The following is a 21,228-nucleotide window of genomic DNA, read 5'->3' as shown; positions in this document are numbered from 1 at the left end:
CTCAGACCAGTTTCAGTAGGGATAACCTCAGGTCCTTCCTTCCTCCCTTCCAGACAGTAGCCAGGCACAGGGCTCATGACCTGTGCCACCTGAGGAGTCACCAAGTGGCCTAAACACCAGGTTGTGGGCTTTGGTTCTGGCGGCTCAGGTCAGCGCCAGGAAGGAAAGGCCCCCCTGCCCATTTCTGGGAGGAGTGCACACCTCTCCCCTGGGCAAGAGGAGGCTCAGCTCAGGAACTTCCAGGATCAGATCGGAGGCCCACCTTGGGCTACAGGCATATGGCGGCACCCTTTCCTCACCATACTCAAAGCAGCTTGCCTGAGAGGGAGGGAAAATAGTAAGCAATTTAAGCAACTTGAAATTGTTTCTGAGTACAATGACAGCAGTTAGTCTTTTTCTACAGTCTCTTGAGTCCTCACAGCACCCTGAGGAGACAGGCACGCTCAACAGCTTGCCCACACGCACAGGTGGTGGGCCAGAGCTTCCTCAGCTTCCTTCCCTTGCTACCAAGTAGATAGGGAAGTGCCAGGGCTTCTCAAGGCCACCCAGCCAGTGGAGGACAAGGACACAGGTAGCCCATTGAAGGCTCTGGGTCCCTCCGTTGACTCCGCCCCTCCCTTGCCCCAGCCTGGCCCAGTCCTTATGGGCCCTCTTCACCTCTACTCTGGCCATCTCTCTGGTGTTTGTCGTCATCCCCTTCTGCCGAGATGTGAAGGTACTGGCCTCGGTCATGGCGCTGGCGGGCTTGGCCATGGGCTGCATCGACACGGTGGCCAACATGCAGCTGGTGAGGATATACCAGAAGGACTCGGCTGTCTTCCTCCAGGTGAGCCCAGCCAGCAGGTATGGGGTTGGGTGATGGGTGGAGCACAAGAGCTCCCTGTGCCTGGTCCCTCTCTGCCAGCCCCGTGTCCTAAGAAGCTTTCCCTCCGGGCAAGGGTGGTGACTCAGCCAGCGTGACCACTTACCAGTGGGCCACACCTGCAGTCACTCAATCCTCTGGGCTTGGGTTTCCTCATCTGTGAAGTGGGTCATGATCTCTATCTGCCACGCAAGGTTGTCACGGGAACCCAGAGCTAACGAGAGAAAGTTCTTTGTGAATTGGAAAAGGGTGATGGAGGGCCGGCCGTTTGCTCTCTGGACCCCTTCCCTGCCTTCTCTGCCTTCCCTCCGTCTGCCTTCCCTCGCTCCTCCCATTTTCTTCTTTCTCCTCCCAGACACCAGGATCCCATCCAGAGCTGCCTCTGTGTCCTCTTCCCTGTAGGATGTTGGCTGGTGGATTCAACAGCCCCAGCTGGGGGTTGATTGGGGAAGGAAGAAAGAGGGAGGGAGGGGATTGGCCTCTGTAACCCAGGTCGCCCAGGGGTGGTGAGAGCCAGGCTCCACCCCGCCCTCTTTCACCTTTCCTGCTTCCCAGTCATTCTTCCTCCCGACTCTGGGGCTGGGCAATGGCACCAGGTGCCGTCAGAGGGGGAGGTAGAAGCCCAGGCCACGGCTTCCTGGGCCAGAGGACTGAGCCACGCCCTGACCCACCCACAGGTGCTCCATTTCTTTGTGGGCTTTGGTGCTCTGCTGAGCCCCCTGATCGCAGACCCCTTCCTGTCTGAGGCCAACTGCTTTCCTGCCAATAGCACAGCAAACACCACCACCAGAAGCCACCTGTTCCACGCCTCCCAGATCCTGGGCCTGCACCATGCAAAAGCCCAACCTGGGTCCAACCAGACCGTCCCTGGGCTGCCCCCAAAGGGCGGGACTGAGGTTCGAGTGTCCTACGCCTTCTGGATCATGGCCCTTATCAATGTGAGTGTCACTGGGACAGGCTGGGTGGGGAGCTAGTGGACAGTCCACACCTCCTGGTCCATTCAGCTTCCACTGCAGATTCTGAGAAACATGCTGGGGCGGAGGGGTGCAGCCGGGAGACAGAGGGTGGGAGAGCTGAGCCCCCTGGATTGGCCTCTGGATTGCAGTTCTCAAGGAAGGTGGGCAGTGAGCCAGTGAAGCAGACCTGGAAGAGACCATGCCAATGCTGGGTTCCTCTCTGGGGTTGTTCATCATGGGGGGAATCTCCTGTGCCCCGCTGTTAGGGTCTCCTCTGACGGCTGTGGGAGGGACAAGATGACTTCCAAGGGGCACTGCCTATGGTGTGGGCAGAGCAGAGAGACCACCCCTCTTGCCGCGTCAGATACCCAATTTCCACTGCAGCCCCAGACAAACCAGCCGTTCCTCAGGTCTTCATCTGGAAGCCTCCTCTGGTCCTCTGCAACCCAGGAGGATCCCCTTAGCAATCCCCGTGGAGCAGAGAGCAGGTCCCCACCCCCACCCCAGTCTTGGGAAAGACAATCCAGAAACACCAGAGCTGCCTGACCTCCTGGCTCAGGCCTAGCATGGAGCCTGGGGTGGGGAGTGTTCCAGGTGGTCATTGGCCTGCTTATGGGACAAGGACCCTGAGTGGTTTGTCACCCTAATGTAGAGCCTCTCTCTGAACTAAGCAGGGTTGGCTCTTGAGAAACAGCTGCTGCTCCAGAGCCTCAGTGACACAATACACGTAGCACTGGAAGTGGCCCTGAGCACTGAGCGCGGCACCACCGCAGGTGTCCCACCCTAACTGGCTCAAGGCCCTGAGCAGGGGACAGTAAGAGGCCAGGTGGAGCTGGAAGCCCCTGCTCCCACCTCCCAGCAGAGACCTACTGCCCACCCCCCTGGTCACCGTGGCCTTGGACCTCCTTCCCCTGGCTGGGATCTTCTCGGGGGTCTCAGCAGCACACCCCTCGCCCTCCACTCCCTTTCCTGTTCATGCTATCCACTGTTTTGGAACAATGCAGATTTAGACCTGTGTCTTCCAAGGGGTCCCTGTGACGGGAAGGATCAAGGACAGGGACAGGGGAGCCCAAAGGCCCTGCCCAAGCACAGGGCCTGTTCTTTCTTGCCCCGTGAGGTGCAGACTGGAGGCAGTTAGGTTGCTGCAGGATTTGGGGACTTTTCCCATTGGTTTATGTCGGAACCAGCCCACCAGAGAAGAGAACTTGGCAGTGCTTGCACTGGGGACGCCCTCCCTCACACGGAGGCACACCCCACCTGGCACTAGCAGGCATTAGCCGGCTTTCAGGGTGGTGCTGCCTTCCCTGAATGGGATTCTTCTGAAAATCGGGTGCGATCCTCCCAGCACCCACCTCCCTGGAAGGCCCCACCTGAGCGATCACGCCTCTCGCCGGCTGTTTCCCCTTGGCCTTCACCCAGGCATTCTGCCACTGCAGGCCTCTGTGTGGGTTTCCTGTTTCCCCCAGCAGACTGCAGGAAGGGCCATGTCTCCCCCATCAGGCCTGGGACTCCCTGAGGGCGGGGCTGTGTCTCTTCCCACCCAGGCCCCATTTGCTACTTTACAGCTGCCAGGGACTGTCTGACCTTGACTTGCTTTTGAATATGCAGAAGGTCTCCCAAGGTCACATAGGGAGGTGTCAGTAGAGTGTGGGGTGGATTTTTTTCTTTCAGGCTGGCATGAGCCAGTCTGCCTGGGGGAGAGAGAGGGGCTCCCCCGAAGCTGTGGCTAGCTGTGCTCCCCAGCTTCTGGGAGCCTGTAGCTCCTTCCTCTTCTTCCAAAGTAAATCAGGAAGGCATCTGCAGACTTGCTAGAGCACTTCCTGGCAGGGAGGGTGGCTAGACCCAGGCAAGGGCACCCGAGGGAGGCTGTGGTGGCTTCTCCAGGCAACATCAGAAGGAGGAGACCTTTCCCGTCACCCTGGGGAATCTCAGCTAGGTCCTGAGCGGCTTAGTGTAAAGAACAGAGCTCTGAACACTGAGCTCACAAACACGGACTTGTCAGAACGAGATCATGTCTGTCTTCCAGTTTAAACAACAGGCTCCTGAGCAGAGCTGGGTACCCTGCTAGGACATCACCTCACCCGGGCAGCCTCAGGTGGATATGGTGCCGAGCAGAATCCTGAGACCAGGTTCTGGTATAGCTCTGCCCAAGCCAGCTGTGTGACCATGACTACCCTCTCTGGGCCTCTAGTTTATTTCCAAGGTCCCTTCCAGTCCTAAGGAAGGGATAACTTTGGTCCTCAGTTGCCCCACCTGGAAACCCAGTCAGCCACCTGGTTCCTTAGCTACCGCGCCTCCTCTGTGAGGTGGGTCCCTTGGAAAGGAGCTGTGTTCTCCCAGGACTGAGCAGAAGAGCATGTGCAGGGTACCGCCCGGAGGGGTAGCAGCAGGCCAGCGTGGGAGGGGGAGCCTCTGCTGCGGGGCTGTGCTGACCTCTCCCGCCCCCCAGCTTCCAGTGCCCATGGCAGTGCTGTTTCTGCTGTCCAAGGAGCGGCTGCTGACCTGCTTCTCTCAGAGGAAGCCCTTGCTCCTTCCTGCAGACGAGCTCGCCCTGGAGACTCGGCCTCCGGAGAAGGAAGATGCCTCCTCACTACCCCCGAAGTTTCAGCCACACTCAGGTGAGGCTCACAACCTCTGAGGCTTCCCTGGTAACCCCTTCCCCAGAGATGAACCCAGATCACATGGTTAGGAAAAAAAAAAACTTGTGACTCCAGAAACTTTGAGGCAGGAGATGGAGCAACCTGGCCAAGAGAACAGGGAAGACAGACTCTGGGCTCTAATGTTCATTCTACTCAACCCTACCTGTGTTACCTTGGGCAAGTTACTTGACCTCTCTGACCCTTGGTTCTACCAGGACTCGGAGAAGGACGGGGGATGCTCCTAACAGCTGGCTGAAAGCTGGGACAGGTGGAAGCAGTAAGGAGCCCCCTCCTGCCAGGGCTCTTCTGACTGCCAGCCACATCCTCTGGGCATGCAAAGGGAGGGGGGCAGAAGCTGAGCCTCAGCCCTGCTCTTCCTCTGCCTCCTCCAGGGCACGAGGACCTGTTCAGCTGCTGCCAACGGAAGAACTGCCGAGGAGCCCCTTATTCTTTCTTTGCCATCCACATCACAGCAGCCCTGGTCCTGTTCATGACGGATGGGATGACGGTGAGCCTGCCTCTGAGGCTCTCTGTCCTTAGGAGGCCTCCACCCTGACACCCCCTGTCTGGGAATGGCACCAGAGAGGCCCATCAAGATTCCTAGAGACCTCCCTTGCAGTACAATTGATCCAAAAATTTAAATTTTGTTTTGGGTACCAGGGATTGAACTCAGGGCCACTCGACCACTGAGCCACATGCCCAGCCCTATTTTGCATTTTATTTAGAGACAGGGTCTCACTGAGTTGCTCAGCACCTTGCTTTTGCTGGGGCTGGCTTTGAACTTGTGATCCTCCTACCTCAGCCTCCTGAGTCACTGGGATTACAGGCATGTGCCACTGTGCCAGGCCCCAACATTTAAACTTTTAAAGTCCTTGGAGACATGGTCCCCATGGTCACTCATAGCATTGGTACCATGGGCTTCTGTCCTGGCTGATTGTATTTATTTTTGTCAACTCTACATAGGGGCCTATATGATTTTTCACTTATTATGTGAGCCACTTTTTTTCTTTTTTTCTTTTTTTTTTTTTTTAAGAGGCAGATCCCTGTTCCCCTAATAGAGGTCATGCCACATGAGCTCTGGGGTGCTTGGCTTCTTGGCTGTGTTGCAAACCCACCTTCTCAAGCCAGTGCTGTAAACAAGCCACAGGGAGGGCTTAGGCCCAGCTGTTCATCCCATTAGCGTGACCTCTGCTATGCTATTTAGTTCCTTTTTCCACAAAATCTTTTAGGACTAGATTAGGACACTCTTGAATGGCTGACCCATAGACTGGTTGCAATAGGGAGAACCCTCCAGAGAGAGGGCCCTAAAACATTTAATGGCCTGGTGGAAAGTACTCCTGACAACCTGGTTGACTGCCAACTCTCAGAGTGACCTCGGACAAGTCACTTTTGCGACTCTCATCTATAAAATGAGGAACTTATGCATACCTTGTTTTTAGCTAAGGAGCAGTGCCCGTCTGCCTAAGCCCCATGGGGACACCCCATGGAGATCCAGAGACATCTCTTGGGAACCTCTGAGTCTCTGCAGATGTGGCTCCAAGCCAAGACACCCAGGTTCTGTCCTTAGCTCGGGCCTAAGTGTGCTCTGTGGTCTTGGCTCCAGGGCCTTCCCCTGCAGAGCCTCTGGGACAGGGCCAGTCAGTCCTCCCCCGCGCTCCCAAGTCCGCCAGGGCCTGGACAGTGTGTGCTCAACAGAGCCTGCTCTCTCCACAGGGGGCATACTCAGCCTTCGTGTATAGCTATGCAGTGGAGAAGCCGCTGTCTGTGGGACACAAGGTGGCAGGTTACCTCCCCAGCCTCTTCTGGGGCTTCATCACCCTGGGCCGGCTCATCTCCATTCCCATCTCGTCAAGAATGAGGCCAGTCACCATGGTTTTCACCAATGTGGTAAGTGGCTAAGTGGCCTCCTTCCCTTCTTAGTGACTCAGAAGAACTTGTCTACTCCTGGCCCTCCCGCTGCCCCAGAACATTTGCTCGGGATTGCACTCTGCCAACAAATGCAAAAGTAGAGGGAGGAGAGAAAGTGAGAGATGCTGGGGCGGATGGATGGGATCTGAGCAGAGCGCTCATCTGTGCTACTTTGGAAAAATCCCTTCTCTGTGGGCCTCTGATTTTACACCCTTAAAAGCATTCACAGAATAGGCTTTTGGAGGCGGTGTGTAGAACAGACCCTACTGACTGCCAAGGGCACAAGGGAGGGGTGTGTTGGCCTTGGCACACCTGTTTATTATGGTGCCAGCTGGTCAGTGGTGGCCAGAGATCCCCCAGCCTTTGTAATCATTTGCCAGGCTACACCTGGGAACTTGCATTTTGTAGCTCTCCTGTCCCGTAGGCCAGGCCTGGCATTGAGGATGACCTTTAAGGGACTGTTGTGCCTAGGAGGCAGCAGGGCTGAGCCCAGTGATGGGTTAAGACTTGTCCTCATTGCATCCACATGACCAAGGATGACAGAGGTGTCCAGATTACAGATCCTAATGGAGCCATTTAGTCCAGCCTTCCACCAAGGCGTGAATCGCCTCTGACATGCCTTCCAAGTGTTCTCCCGTGACTGGGAGTGCACTGTTTTTCCAGGAAACCCAATCCATGGTAAGAAGGTACTTCTGTTGAATTTCCAGCACACAGGAGGTGTGGACATATGTTGGGGCTATAGAGACAAAGATCGTGAGCCCCAAGAGAGGCCCTTGGACTTGGCCTTGTGCTCATCAATAATCTTCTAGAAAGAGATCTCAGTTCCACATCGATGGGAGTGAGGGGGGTAGGAGCTAAACTTCCAAGGCTGAGATGGGAAGTAGAGGAGTGAGCGCCCATTTCACTTGGCACATATGTCTGTGTTGAAGGGAGCTGGGGTGTGGGGACCTGCTCGCAGGCGGAGGAGAAAGGGAGGAAGCCAGCGAGGAGAGGAGTCGTGATGCTGAGGAAGGGTCTGGGGAAGGGAAATGGGGTGAAGAACAGGGGATGAAGAAAGCATTGAGCTCAGTAAAGGAGGAAGGAGCGGGGAGGAGAGATCCCAGCGGGCTGCAAGGTGACGTGGAGGATGGGGACGGTGCTCATGGTGGCCTGCCTCAGCTTCCTCCTCCAGGGTGGAGGGGAAAGTGGGTGGGAATCAGGTTTGAGAGAATGGTGATTTCCTGGGCCCACCGCACCTGAGTCAATCAGAATGTCAGGGGCTTAATGATCTATTAATTTAACAAACACCCTGGGGGGGTTCGAATCCCCAAGGCTGGGTAAACACTGTCCTGGAGAGAGTGATTCCAAACAGCTCAGACTCAGTGGAGGTTCTCTTAGAAAACACAGATCCCTCAGTCCCCACGCAGAGCTGCCACTGCAGGTGGCGTGGCGAGTCCTCTGGGCCTCTGAGTGGTTCTGCAGGTTTTGCAGGGGCCCTTGCCGGCCATCCTGTCTGGGAACTGCGGCTACCCAGCCTTGAGCAAACCTTTCCACGCACAGCTGTGATGTCACAACATTATATTTCTTGTGACCACTTCCAAGACAGCCTCCCACGGTAAATAGTCCCCTGTTCTCAGTGTTCTCCTGGAGTCATGGACCACTTCCGACTGCGTGCGTGTGCTTGTGTGAAGTCCTGTGGGAACTAGGGGTGCCCCGTGGGAGCAGAAAGAGATGGGTCTGGGGAGTAGAGCAGGGCTGCTTCCTGTAGGGTGGTGTACACCAGGTTTGGATTTTATTCTAAGTGAGCAGGAAACCATTGGGAGGTTTCAAACAGGGAATGGATTTGATCTGCATTGCATTTTGAAAGTGCCCTCTAGTTGCTCTGTGGAAGGTCAGACTGTAGGGGCCAGGAGTGACAGGAGAATCTGTTACTATAGTCCAGGCAAGATGAGCGTGGTCAGGATGAATCTGGAGAGAGAGAAAGATCCTAGAACATTTTTTGAGGTAGGGTTGACAGGACTTGCCATGACCTGAAGCAGGAGGTAAGGGAAGGAGAAATCAGGGGCCATCTAGGGGCAGAGTTTGAGCAACTGCATCAGTGAGGATTGTGCTGCTCAGCTTTCTGTCACCGTGATGAAGCGCCGGAGGTAATTATAAAGAGAAAAGATTTATCTTGGCTCATGCTTTGGAGGTTGCTGTTCATGATCAGGTGGACCCATTGCTTTGGGCCTCTGATAGATGTGTCAGATGGCAGTGGCCAGGAGCTTGGTTGAGCATATTGCTCACCTCATGAGCCAGGAAGCAAAAGGAGAGAGGAAGAGGCCAAGATCCCACAATCCCCTTCAAGGTCACTCCCAGATGACCTAAGGACCTCCCATAAGGCCTCACCTCCTGAAGGTTCCACCACCTCCCCACAGCGCCACCCTGTGGACCAAGTCTAACACACGGGCCTTTCAAGATCTCCACCAGAGCAGGGACGCTTGTTTTTCCCCCATTCTTGAGAGCCAAGTTTTTTATTTGCTCATGCCTTGCATTTGAAGTACTCTTCCATGACACCTTTCCCTGAGATTCTCCATGTAGTCCTTAACCACTTCACAACCGGTCCCTTAATAGGCTTCCCCTCCCTGTCCGTTTACAGAGGCCCGCCCATTCCCCTAGCTTCTCATTTTCCTCAACCTCAAATATTTGATGTGGTGCTCAGCACAAAGGGTGTCCTCCACCTTGACATTCATAGACTCCTCACAGGATGCAAGCATACAAAGATGGGCTTGGTCCTCCCCGAAGGCTTTGGCAGCTTCGCAGATCTCCACGTGCTAGGCCGTCACCTCTTGTAAAGCAGTGTCCACGTCCATCACACTCTAGCACTATGCCTCTCTCAGCCATGGCCATAGGTTATAGACGAAGCCAAATCTGTGTGTGTGTGTGTGTGTGTGTGTGCGCTCACTAAACATGGAACCCACCCAGGTCCTTGCCCATGCAAAGCACATAATCTACCACTAAGCTACACCCCCAGCTCCTGGAGCTACACTGGAGCCTTGGCCTCCTCATAGCATGTTGGCAGCAAGAAAAAAAAGCAGAGGATGGTATTAATTGCCATGGGGAGGAGTAAACGAGTAAAGGAATTCAAAAGTTCGGTTTGGGGGACATTGCTAGTCATCCAGTGATTGACCATATCAAAGGGCAGTTTTATATGCAAGACTGAAGTTCTGGATGCAGCTCACAGCTGGGGGCATAACTGTAAGATACCCTGCCATGGAGACATTCAAAACCTTGGAGCTGCGTGAAGGGGGAATGTGGATAGAGAAGAACCAGAGAGGAATCCTAGGCCCCTGTGACATTTAGAGACTGAGCAGAGGAGGGAAAGAGAACAAAGGGAGCCATGGCACCGAAGAACATATTGTGTTTGGAAGCATGGATTTGTCTGGTTGCTTTCATATTTTCGCTGCATGGAAGAAGTCTTTGGTGTTGCTTCTCCATGGTGAGGGAATACATCGTTTCTCTTCGGAAACGCTTTTGTGCTGAATTCCTCTCCAGGGCAGGAAGTCTGAGACTGATACACAACTCACAGAACACGTCACACCTAAGAGGTCATGAGGCAGAGCTGGAGGGGCTGGGAGGAGAGCCAGAGGCTCAGGGGTTGGGGTTAGTGGCTTTGCTCCTTGGGCTGGTGTAAACCCCCACACACACCATGTCTACTATTACTCTTGAAAGGGCTCTTCCTTTCTGCCTGCCCAGCTCCTCATCGGTGAGCTGCACAGAGTGGGCGTTATCCTACATGTGATTTCTTGCCTGCTTTCTGGGTCTGTATTCTTAGTTTTTCCTGGAAACAGATGTCCTTGCCCAGGATATTTTGGTTGGTGTTGCCCTGCTGGAGATGGAAGCCAGGGCCTTGCACATGCTGGGCCAGTGCTCTACCACTGAGTTACACTCCAGACCACACCCCAGGGCATTTTTTTCTCAAAGCTGCCAGCTCCTATAGAAGATCTTTATTTCCTGGGAAATTAAGAAAATCACACACATAGGGCTGGAGGTGTAGTTAATTGGCAAAGCACTTAGTTAGCATGCAAAAGGCCCTGGGTTTGATCCCCAGCACTGTTTATTCGGCATGCATGGTGGGGCATTTGCCTAGATGTCCAGGTAGGCCGCTTCCCTGTGCCCTCTGAGGTCCTCTCAGGGCTTCCTCCCTGGATCCCAGACTAGAAATGTTGCAGTTCCCAAACCGTCCACTGAGTGGCGCACTGATCACACGGCGCTGCACAGGGGGCCCGAGAGGCAGCTCAGTCTGGGGACTCTGGACTCTGGATTTTTTCCCTTCTCGGTGGATGCCCGGCTTTGCCCAATCTCTGATCACCTCCACCTCTGCTGCAACAGATAGGCGTGGTGGTGACTTTCCTCGTGCTGCTTATTTTCTCCTCCAACGTCATCTTCCTGTTCGTGGGGACAGCGAGTCTGGGCCTGTTCCTCAGCAGCACCTTCCCGAGCATGCTGGCCTACACCGAGGACATCCTCCAGTACCAAGGTGAGTGCGGGCTGGGAGCAAAGACGCACCCACTCTTGGGCGGGACGCCCCCTCCTCTCCCGCGCCCCATCTTCCTGCGGTCCTCTAGGCCAGCCACATACTTCAGAGGGAGATCGCTGCCGCTCCTCCTGATGGGTGGAGACGGGTTCGTGCTGGAAGGTTTTGGGGCTCAACCTTAGACCTGAATCCCTATGCCTTCAGGCCGCAGAGAAGCAGTACGGCTTCTTTCCAGTATGGTAATGTCTGTGGACCTACAGCTGACGTTGTATGGACCCTGTGCGCTGGAAGTTCCAAATTGAAAGAAAAACAATGTTTCATGGAAAATTTAGAACCCGGGGAAGGCATTTTATAATGGGTTTAGCAGTGCTGGGGATTGAATTCCAGGCTCCTGCGTAGCCTGCAAGCACAGTACCCTGGAGCTACACACCTAGACCAGGAGAGGCCTTCCTTCCTTCCTCCCTCCTCTACCCCTCCTCCTCCTCCTTCCCCTTCTCTTCTCCTTCTTCTTTTAAACCAGGGATTGAACCCAGAGGTGCTTAACCACTGACCAGTCCTTTTTACTTTTTGAGATGGGGTCTCCCAAAGTTGCTTAGGGACTTGCCAAGTAAGTTGCTGAAGCTGGCCTTGAACTTGTGATCATCCTCCTCAGCCTTCTGGGTCACTGGGATCACAGGCGTGCACCTGGCATTTCATAATTTAATGATCAGTAACAGCGCCTCCTTGCTTTGTTGTGGGATGTTGTTGAAAGCAAATTTCACACCTGGCTTGAGGTTGACACAGCTTTGATGTCAGAAACCTGATTCTCTCAACTAACCTCCTTTCCCTTCCCTTAACCCCTCTAAGTACATACGGTACTGATTTTTTTAAATTAGTTAAAAATAGTTGTATTTTGAACATTGAACATCACCCTTAGAAGTAACTAGATGCCCTGGCTGGAGGTTGGAAAATCAGCATTAAGATGGGAGAAATTAGCATTGTACCCACCTTGATTTCCCACAGTCATGAGAGACAGGGAGAGTCTGGATTTTTGAAATCCAAGGAAAACTCAAATACTTTTAGCTTACAATGTCATCACTGGTTGTTAAGAAAGAATAAAATATTTTCTATGATAAGCTTACACATATTTTGTTTTCCAAATGGAACTTGTTATTATGAAAGTAGTAAATACTCACTGGGAAAACCTCAAACAATAAAAGCATGTTTTAAAGTAGTAAATGAAAGTCACCCAAAATAACTTCTCGGCAGTTTTTCCTCCCAGTTCCCTTTCAAGCATGTATTATATATTTGTGTGAGTATATTTAAGTGCAAATGAGACTGTACCTACACTATTTCATATTTGTCATTTAGAAGAAAAACAGTTCATGTGAGAGGATGAATCAAAGAATCAAACATATTTGAGGTTCTGGGCTTCTGGCTCCTCCAAGTGGGCTACTATCCATGACCTGAGAAATGCCCCCAAGCAGCACACGCCTGTTATATTCCAGTGAACCGTGACTTAAGAGGTCCTGGCCTCCCTGTAACTGAGGACTGAGATACAGCAGCCATCAGTCATCATCTGGCCGTCCCTCGCCATGTCTGTGCCACTGGGAAAACAAAGTGCAGGGGACATGCCCAGGGAGACAGTCTCTTCCCCCAGCTCAGATACAGCAGCCATCAGTCATCATCTGGCCGTCCCTCGCCATGTCTGTGCCACTGGGAAAACAAAGTGCAGGGGACATGCCCAGGGAGACAGTCTCTTCCCCCAGCTCATCCATCCCAGCATAGTACCAATACAGCCATAAAACAGCAGCCTGTGGCTCCACCAGCTCCCCGGGGTCAGGCCCTGAGTGCTCAGGTTCCAAATGAAGTAACGAAAGAATGTCATCACATGCCGCACAGTATATCCCCCAGAGTTTCAAGTGACCAACACGTGTTAGCTCAAGAGTCATACTCATTGGGCCTGAGAATGATCACCCACACCCATCTTCTTTTCTCACTATCTCTGCTTAACTTGGGGCCTCATCATCACTTACCTGCTTGGGATATTGAGCAGTGGCTGGCTTTCCCAGTTTCTGGTCACCTCTCCCTGCCTTGAGAAGCCTTGTCTTTAGTCTTGCCAGCTGGCTCAGTCTCACGGTGAACCATCTGGGGCTCCTGGAGCAAGACCAGTGACCGGGCCTCCCCTGGTGATGTTATGGACTGCAGCTGCTGGGTGGTTCTAAGGTGTAGCTGGGTCTGAGGACCCCGTAAGCCGCCCTCCATGCTGCTGCAGAGGGAGCGCTTTAAGACACAGCTGTGGACCCTGGGATCCTCCTATGGACCCCCTCCCTTTCTTCATGGCCTTCCCTGTCCTTGCTGCAGCTCGGAGCCTGCCTTCCAGCCAACTCCTTGGTGTTTCTTGATGGTGCGGAAGCTGCTCTGGACCTCCATGCTTTGGCCCGTGGCTGCCTCTGCCTGGACTGTGTGCTCTGTTCCATCCTCCCCTTTGCCTGCTCGGCCCTCTTCCATCCTTCCAGGAAGCTTCTCTGATTTCCCTAGAAAAGTGGGTCCCTTCCTTTGTGTTCCACTGATCTACTCCTGCCCCTGCTTCGTGGCCCATCCCAAGGCTTTCATACCCATGCGCTCCGCCCGCCTCTCCTCGACAGCATGCTGCAGGCTGGCGACAGGGGGGCAAACAGCGTGGGCTTTGAAGTCATCAGCAGACCTGTCAGTCCTGTTCCATGCTTGCTGCTTATGACCTCGTGCAACCCATTTCCTTCCCTTCCCTGGCCCCAGTTTCCTCATCTGCAAAGTGGGGATACAAAGACAAACCTGTTAGGATTGTTTTGTGCATGGAGAAAATGTAAAGCCCTAGGCTTGAGCATCTTTGCTGACTGGCAGGTGCTGGGTATTTCCTTGCCCTTATTTTTCATCTGTTGTCCTCAGTGTTCAACACAGTACCTGATGCCCGGAAGGCCCTCCCAGTGTGCTGAATGAATATGTGAGACAGTTGGATGCCCTTGGAATTCAGAGAAGGGAGTGAGCAGTGAATTTAGATAGGTCATGGAGCTAGTGGGGTGTGAGTGGCTCAGGATTTATAAAGGCAGAGAGAGAAAAGGAAAGAAAGGAACTCCATGGAGGAGCGGCACTGGAGCAGTGAGCAGTGTGAGAGCAGCTGGGACAGGATGGCGGTGAGGGGGACTGAAAGAGCGGGAAGGAGCACGCTGCCCTGGGAGGGGATGATGCGCTGCTAACGCTGCCTTCCCTGGCTGGCCAACGTGCAGTTGTAAGTGCTGGTGTGCGCCAGGGAACCGAGTCAGGGCACAGTCATCTTCCTGGCCTTCAGCCTAGAGGGGAAGGCTGGCAGGTCCACAGCCAGGGAGGTAGGAACAGGGTGCAGGGGGCTGTCAGGGCCCACAGGAGAAGCTGTGGATCCAGGCTTCTGAAGAAAATCTAAACAAAGAACTCAAAGAAAAACAGGAACGTGGTGGTGCACACCTGTGGGCCCAGCACTTGGGCAGCTGGGGCTGGAAGATCTCTCCTTCAATCTAGAAGTTCAAGGCCAACCTGGGCAACAACACAGTGAGACCCCCATCACCATCTCAAAAAAAAAAAAAAAAAAAAAAAAAAAAGAGCATAGGAGTTTGCCAAAGAGGAGGAGGAGGAGGAGGAATGTTGAGGAGGGCGTGCAGGCATGTCGGGACTGGCAGTGAGAGAGTATGCAGGGTCAGGGAACCCAGGAGAGTTCATCCTGGCTGGAGGGGAGTGGGAGCAGGCAGTGAGAGCTGGGCCCTACAGATCATGTGCCCGTGCGGACTTTGGCCTGAAGGTGAGCAGAGGGTTGAAGCAGAAAGCCCGCCTGGTTCTGAGCATTCGCTGTGGGCCAGTGCTCTGCAGGGCTCCTCACACGTTCTACAGCAGAGTTACCCACACGGTGGCCCCGTGAGGGAGGCATCCCAATGCCATCTTACATAAAAGGAAAGTGAGGCCTACAGAATTTAGAGAAGTTACCTGAGGCACATAGCTAGTGATCAAGCTAGCCTGGGAACCCAAGTCTGATGCTGAAGCTTGGGCTCTGCAGGTCTGCAGGGGCCACCCGATGCAGCAGAGCATGTGGCTGGTCTGTCACGGTGCCAGGAGAGTAAAGATCCTGGTCTGCTCTCTGATGCACTGGAGGTTATTAGAAAACTTTTCTGGGATGGGAGGTGGTGGTCAGATTGGGATAAGTCCCAGGTGCCCAGCTAAGCATCATGGGATTCCCCCTGAAGGCACTGTGAGCAATAAAAGGCAAGGACAGTAAGCTATAGGCATTCTCGAAGCAAAGTTACAGGGTAAAGTCTGAGAAGCTTTAGGAATCCAAAGGAGTCCTCAATCACAGCTGACTTCTGATTCCTCCTCACCTTGCTCTAACCCTAACCCATCTCTCTCTGTCAGGATGTGCGACCACAGTGCTGGTGACAGGGGCAGGGATTGGCGAGATGGTCCTGCAGATGCTGGTTGGTTTGGTATGTGGGGTCCTCTGAGGGGTGGTTGGGGGAACACCTGTCCAGACAGGTGAGAAGATGCAGCCAGCACCTTCTGGCCTGAGCTGTCTACCTCCAGAGCTCCTCAGAGCCTGTGGGTCCCACCCTGCCAGGGTTAACCTGTTTTTCCCAGCCAACCTCAAAAGCTGGGCCTGCAAATGTGGGATCTGGGGACATGAACAGACGTGTGGACTAATCCAAAGCAAACACAGGCCACGTCTGGGAGTGGGGCCAGGGGTGACCCGTGGGAATGCTGTTTGACTCTCAGATCCTGAGACTGTGTGAGCTGCAGTTAGAGTTCTTCCATCCCTGCTCCCTTGACCACCTCTCTCTGCCTGTGGCCACGCTGCACATGGCCCAGCCTCCTGCCCTGACCAAGCACTGGCTCTCCTGGCTCTCCCCAAACATGCCTGTGTTCCATTAAGAACATCGTCAAGAAAACAAAACGAAACAAAATAAAAAGCTAATATCTGCTTTTTCTTGAATACTACAATATAGATATTCCCCTTTTTAAAACAGGGAACACTGAAACTTAGATAAATTTAGCAACTGGCCTGAGGTCAGTCACACTTCTGGTAACTAACAACAGTGACATGGATCCTAGGTATTTTGGTCTCCAAAGTCCCCCTCATTACCACGCCACTCTTCTTTCCTTTCCTTTTGCCCTGCTGCATGGAGGAGAAGAGCCCCATCTCATGATGCCCTTGGCCCTATAATGACGCCATGTCTGGGATTTATTTCAGTGTAATCCAGTGCAGGAAAGAAGTGGAAGGTCACAGATAAAATCAGTGCTAAAGTTGGGAGATACATCTATGAGAGTTCCATATGCTACTTTGACATGTTTTAAATTTTCATAATAAAATGTTGAAGAAAATATACATCTTCTGAAAATTTCCAGGGTCTATGAGGATAGAAACACCTTGTGTGATTGGAGTTTCAACGATGATATGGAGATTTTCAGAAAGTTCCAGAACCCGGAGCTGAAAGACTACAGGGGGTCACCAGGTCTGACCCCAGCCTTAGGGCAGGATTTCTGCCTCCCCCAGACATAAACCTGTGAAAAGACCAAGACTTCTGTCCTCCACGTATTCCTGTGCATCGGTGCGATGGCCTCAGCCTGACAAGAGAAGCCTGCCAAGGGTCCGAGACGGCGCTTCCGCGGAGGCACTTTCCACTTGATGTTTCAATGCCTGAATCTCTGTGTTTTCCCCTTTGGCAGATATTCCAGGCCCAGGGCAGCTATAGTTTCCTGGTCTGCGGCGTGATCTTTGGCTGCTTGGCTTTTACCTTCTATGTCTTGCTCCTGTTTTTCCACAGGATGCACCCTGAACTCTCATCAGGTGAGGAAAAGATCCGCTTCTACACAAGAGGAGGAAAACGGCGCGGGGGAGGGAGGGGGAGAGGCTGGGATCTTAGCAGGCCACAAGTGCAGCTCTGTTCCAAGTAAAATGCAAGGAAATGTTTATTTTTCTACAGCTTCCTTTCCCCCTCTTCCTGCTTTCCCTGCGATTGTCCGCGCTGAACTCTTAAAGCCGGTGGGAGTGGGACAGGCTGACTCATGGTTTCTCCATTAGCAGAGGGACCCGGATTGTGAACTGGGCTTCCTGCATTCCACCATGCTGTGGCACCACGGCCAAATACCTCTTTCCAGCTTGTGAGGGCACCGAGAGGCACAGCCTGCCTCCCTGGCTGGAACTTGGCCCAGCGGCCTCATTGGCCAACTCTTTGCAGTTCAGGATTTTGATTCTGGTCCAGATCTCTTGTCCAAAAGAAGTTCTTTAAGCCAAATGGCAAACAACTCCATCGGGGCAGAGACACCTCCTAAGAATAGTGTCCCTCCTGGAGACCCCAGGCAGGGGGAGTCCCAAGCTATTTTCATAACCCTGAGCCCTCAACCTGTGCCTGCCCAGAGCTCTCAAAGTGCCCAGCAACTACAGCTGTGTGCATGGCTAGTTCTTAAGAGAAGGTGCCCAGACAGTCCTGGTCCACTCCATAGAAAACAGAATAATCATAAAAAGACTGAAAACAGGTATGCACTGTCCTCTCTGTCACCCGTGAACACTCAGAGCAAAGGCCCAGAAGTACAGGAGGATCTCTCCACCTAGAACAGCTCTAACCACAGACTTGCTTCTGAGATGGCAAGTGCCAATCATTGGCTAGCTCAGCACTCAGCACAGAGTGCAAGACAAACATTCAGTTAATATTTGCTGAATATCAGGCTGGGGATGTGGCTTAGCGGTGGAATGCTTGCCTAACACACATGAGGCCCTGGGTTCAATCCCCAGCACTACAAGAAAAAAAAAAATCTGAATATCTAATGAGTAACACCTTTCCTGTTCCTTTTCCATGGGAGGCAAAAATAAATGCACATTCCTGGAGCTCCAGACATTAGCCTCAGCAAACTGCCTGGGACTGACTTCTTACTGGGCTCCCAAATGGGCCATGGATCAGTAGAGACAAAAAGCTCAGGTCAATGCTCAGAATCAGTAATTGCTGCAAGGAGTCTGAGCAGCTGAGACATGCTACCTAATTAATTAATTAATTTATTTATTTATTGTAGCTTCTACCCCAGACCGACCACTTGGAATGGAGAACTCTGATTACTACCAGAGGTGAAACCGGAGGCCGGAGGCAGGCGAGGCTCCAGCCTCCTGAGCACCAATGCACCTGGACTGTGGAAGGCAGCCGAGGGTTGCAGTGGAGTGGCCTCTTCTCAAAGCCTTTGCTCTAATCTTTTCCACTTGGACTCGGTTGGGCAGAATAAATTGAGTCCCCATTAAATTTGCCTGGGGTCCTCCTCTTGGCAAATCATTGGATTTTCCTGGTGATTCCGGTTACCTTCTCTTCCCCAGTTCAGACTCGGGTAGGGCTGTCCAGGATACTGAGACAGGAAGGCAGAAGACAGCTGTGCACGTCACTTTGTCACTTTGTGCATAGACCATACCCTGGGTTTGAGGTCACTCTTGGATGAAGTTTGAAAAATTAGGTTGACACTGTAAAGCGTGTTGATCGTTGCTCTTTGTGGATGTTTTCAATGGATCAAAACCAACCCTGTTATTCCCTGGCATGTTCAAAAAGGACTGATGTGCTTTTTACTTACTCATGGTCCCAAGTTCCTCCCATTCCTGCCGCAGAGATCAATGGTTCATGTGTATTCTAAGACATCAGAAGGAGAAGTTGAATTGTGTTCTCTTTGGGACACTAATTCAGTGGTATGCTGGGCTTGCTCACACCAGCTTAGAAAAGCTGATCAGGTAATAAATAATCAAAACTTACCACTTTCTAATTTTATTCTATGGAGGCTCTTGAGATCATTCTGTCTGTATTATAGGGGTGGAGAGGTTACCAGGTGATAAAGTGCTGTTGGGCATCTCTTCCCAACTCCACCATGTTGGCAGCTTGTGATCAATTATGGTGGGAGTATGTAGACCACTAGCAACTGGCAAAAGTTACAAATTAGAGCTTTCCCCCACCCTGGGGAGCCAGTAGTTAAATATTTACCAATATACCACTGCTAGTAAGCAATGCTAATTGGTCCAGAAATCCCCTGGGAGAAAGAGATGGCCTGTTTTTCTTTTCTGTTTTTCTTTACTGGGATGACAAGCATGTAAAAAGGTGTAAAAACAGCACTAAGAATTTCCAAAAATATTTCACTTAAATTTTACATTTTTTTTTTTTTTTTGTAGAGGAAAAAACCTTTTATACTATGTCTAGGTCTTTTCTCTAACAATAAGCTGGGACTGCTGAAAAATTCTAGCCTCACAGTATGCAGAAAGCAGTGTCTTATCAAGGAATTAGGCGTCCTAGGAAGGGGAGAGGCGGTAACATAAAGGGAGAATATGAACTCTTCAACTCAGACAGGGCTAAGAGTACTGTGGCTTCTAGAAGTATAAAATAGCTGTTACAATAACTGGTTTGCCTGTATTTTCTTGATGTATATACAAATGTACATGTATAAATATAAAAATCCCAAGGGCTGTAGTTCACAAGCCTGACACTGAAACGTTTTTCCTGATCTGCAGGTGTTGACAAGTTAGCCAGCTCTGACTACTACCAACCGCACAGCCATGAGATTGTGGCTGGAGAGAGATCTGGGCCGAGCACTGGCCTCCCTTCCAGCTGTGTGACCCTGGGTGGATCACAGAGGCTGTTCCAACCTCACTTTTTTTTAACCAGTAAAGTGGAATTTCTAAAAGTACCCTACCTCACAGGAATTCTGAAAAAATTAAGGGAATTTGTATAAAGCACTTGCTATGCCTGGCATAACTTGCTTGATATAGGAATTTTTATTTTCAAAGCCTCCTCCTAAGCATTTTAGAAATTGTTCATGTTTGGTACATATTTATTGTTAAGTCAGAAAGACCCAACTTCTTTGGAAAGCTACCAGTCTCGCGGTATAGTTTTAACTATGTTTGTAAATACTTTTAAGATTAGCCAAATTCAAATGTGCACTCTGATTGTAATGACTGACCTGGCAAAAAGAAAGCAATTGTATTTTCTTGTGGTTTTTTGGGGGGAAAAAAAATCCTTTTTATAGAGATTTAGAAGGCAGAATCATTAACTATATCTAAGTTGATCATGATTAATTTGTTAATAAAGAAAATAAGATTAAAACAAATCTAAGTAACTTTCCTAAAATAAAATATTTTAAACTTAGTAAGTGTGTTCTCCATTTTGAAGGACAATTGACCCTTTTATATAAGCTCAGAGACAAATGATCTGGAAAGAGGTCTTGCTCATCTATAGGTTCCTACGGCTGATATTATTTACATTATTTATATATTTGGGGGGAGTAAAGACTCTGGAGGTGGAACCCAGGATGTCATACATCCTAGGCAAGAGCTCTGTCACTGACCTACACCCCCGCTCTCATGGCTGATATTTCAGAAGGAAACTAAGGGCTGAGGGCCCCTATTCCCTCTGACATGTCATTGAAGAAGGAGAAGGCAATAGGCTTTCACACCACAAAGTGAGTTACAAAGTAAGCAGGGCTTCCTTCCTGATCTTCAAGTTTTGGCATCTCAGAGTACCATGAAGTCACCCTGTTCCCAGATTCCCTATTACATGGATATGGGAATCTAACCCATCAGCACACTTGAGTCACCAAAGGAAGATACGGTGATGTAGACACAGAGGCCTGATATAGACAATGCATTTATTCATTTGAAAGAGTCTGATCCAGGTGCAGTTTCAGCAGTGAGAAGTCTCTGCCTCACAGGGACTACACTGCAATTGAAGAAACAGGCACAGACATCACTGTTTCAGATAACACACAGAAAGGTGAGAGGTAGTGGAGTACCACAGAGAAATAGAAAGCAGGGAAGGGGGTGGGTGGGAACAGGGAATGCACACAGATGCTCCGAAGACTTTACTAAGGAGGTACCATTTGTGCAGAACCTAAGAAGAAAAGCCATCCAAGTACCTGGCAAAGATCTTTTTAGACAGGGGACATGGCGAGTCCAATGGTCTTAGACTGGAATGTGCTTTATAAAATTTGAGGAACAGCAAATGGACTAGTGTGGCTTAAGTGAGAAAGGAAGACAGTGGCAGGAAGTAGGCCGAGTGCTGGCTGGGGGCCAGACCAACAAGCCAGGCAAGGAATGTGGAAATTTCTGTATGTGATGTGAGACTATTAGGAGAGTTGCAAGCAGTGTAGTGACACGGTTTGACTTAGAGGTTTTAAAGTACCATTCTGGATGTTATGCGGAGATGAGACTATGGGGCAAGCATGGAGTGTGAAAGACCAGCTTGATGTGATACTGGAACATGTCAGTAGCAGTGGAATTGGTGGAAGTGATTGGATCAAAGCTGTATTTGGAAGGCCAAACTGGCAGAATTTGCTGATGGATTGAGTACAGGGTGTGAGGCAAAGATGGGAATTGAG

At 51.5% G+C, this 21,228-nt stretch overlaps 1 protein-coding gene across 1 annotated transcript in view; it reads left to right on the top strand.

Annotated features, from left to right (window-relative positions):
* Positions 1-19,921, top strand: part of Slc60a1 (solute carrier family 60 member 1) — a 30,173-nt gene extending 10,252 nt beyond the window's left edge. The window contains exons 2-10 of the mRNA XM_076873077.1: positions 628-826; positions 1,540-1,800; positions 4,268-4,436; positions 4,850-4,965; positions 6,171-6,344; positions 10,716-10,863; positions 15,256-15,326; positions 16,564-16,684; positions 17,905-19,921. Of these exons, the coding sequence (XP_076729192.1) occupies positions 628-826; positions 1,540-1,800; positions 4,268-4,436; positions 4,850-4,965; positions 6,171-6,344; positions 10,716-10,863; positions 15,256-15,326; positions 16,564-16,684; positions 17,905-17,960 (1,315 nt within the window). The 3' untranslated portion in view covers positions 17,961-19,921. The remainder of the gene's footprint in view (positions 1-627; positions 827-1,539; positions 1,801-4,267; positions 4,437-4,849; positions 4,966-6,170; positions 6,345-10,715; positions 10,864-15,255; positions 15,327-16,563; positions 16,685-17,904) is intronic.
* The last annotated feature ends 1,307 nt before the right edge of the window (positions 19,922-21,228 follow it).

Source organism: Callospermophilus lateralis, chromosome 13 (assembly GCF_048772815.1).
Source record: "Callospermophilus lateralis isolate mCalLat2 chromosome 13, mCalLat2.hap1, whole genome shotgun sequence".
Classification (NCBI taxonomy): Eukaryota; Metazoa; Chordata; class Mammalia; order Rodentia; family Sciuridae; genus Callospermophilus; species Callospermophilus lateralis.
Note: the sequence above shows the minus strand (reverse complement) of the source record. Positions and strands in the feature narration are given on the sequence as shown.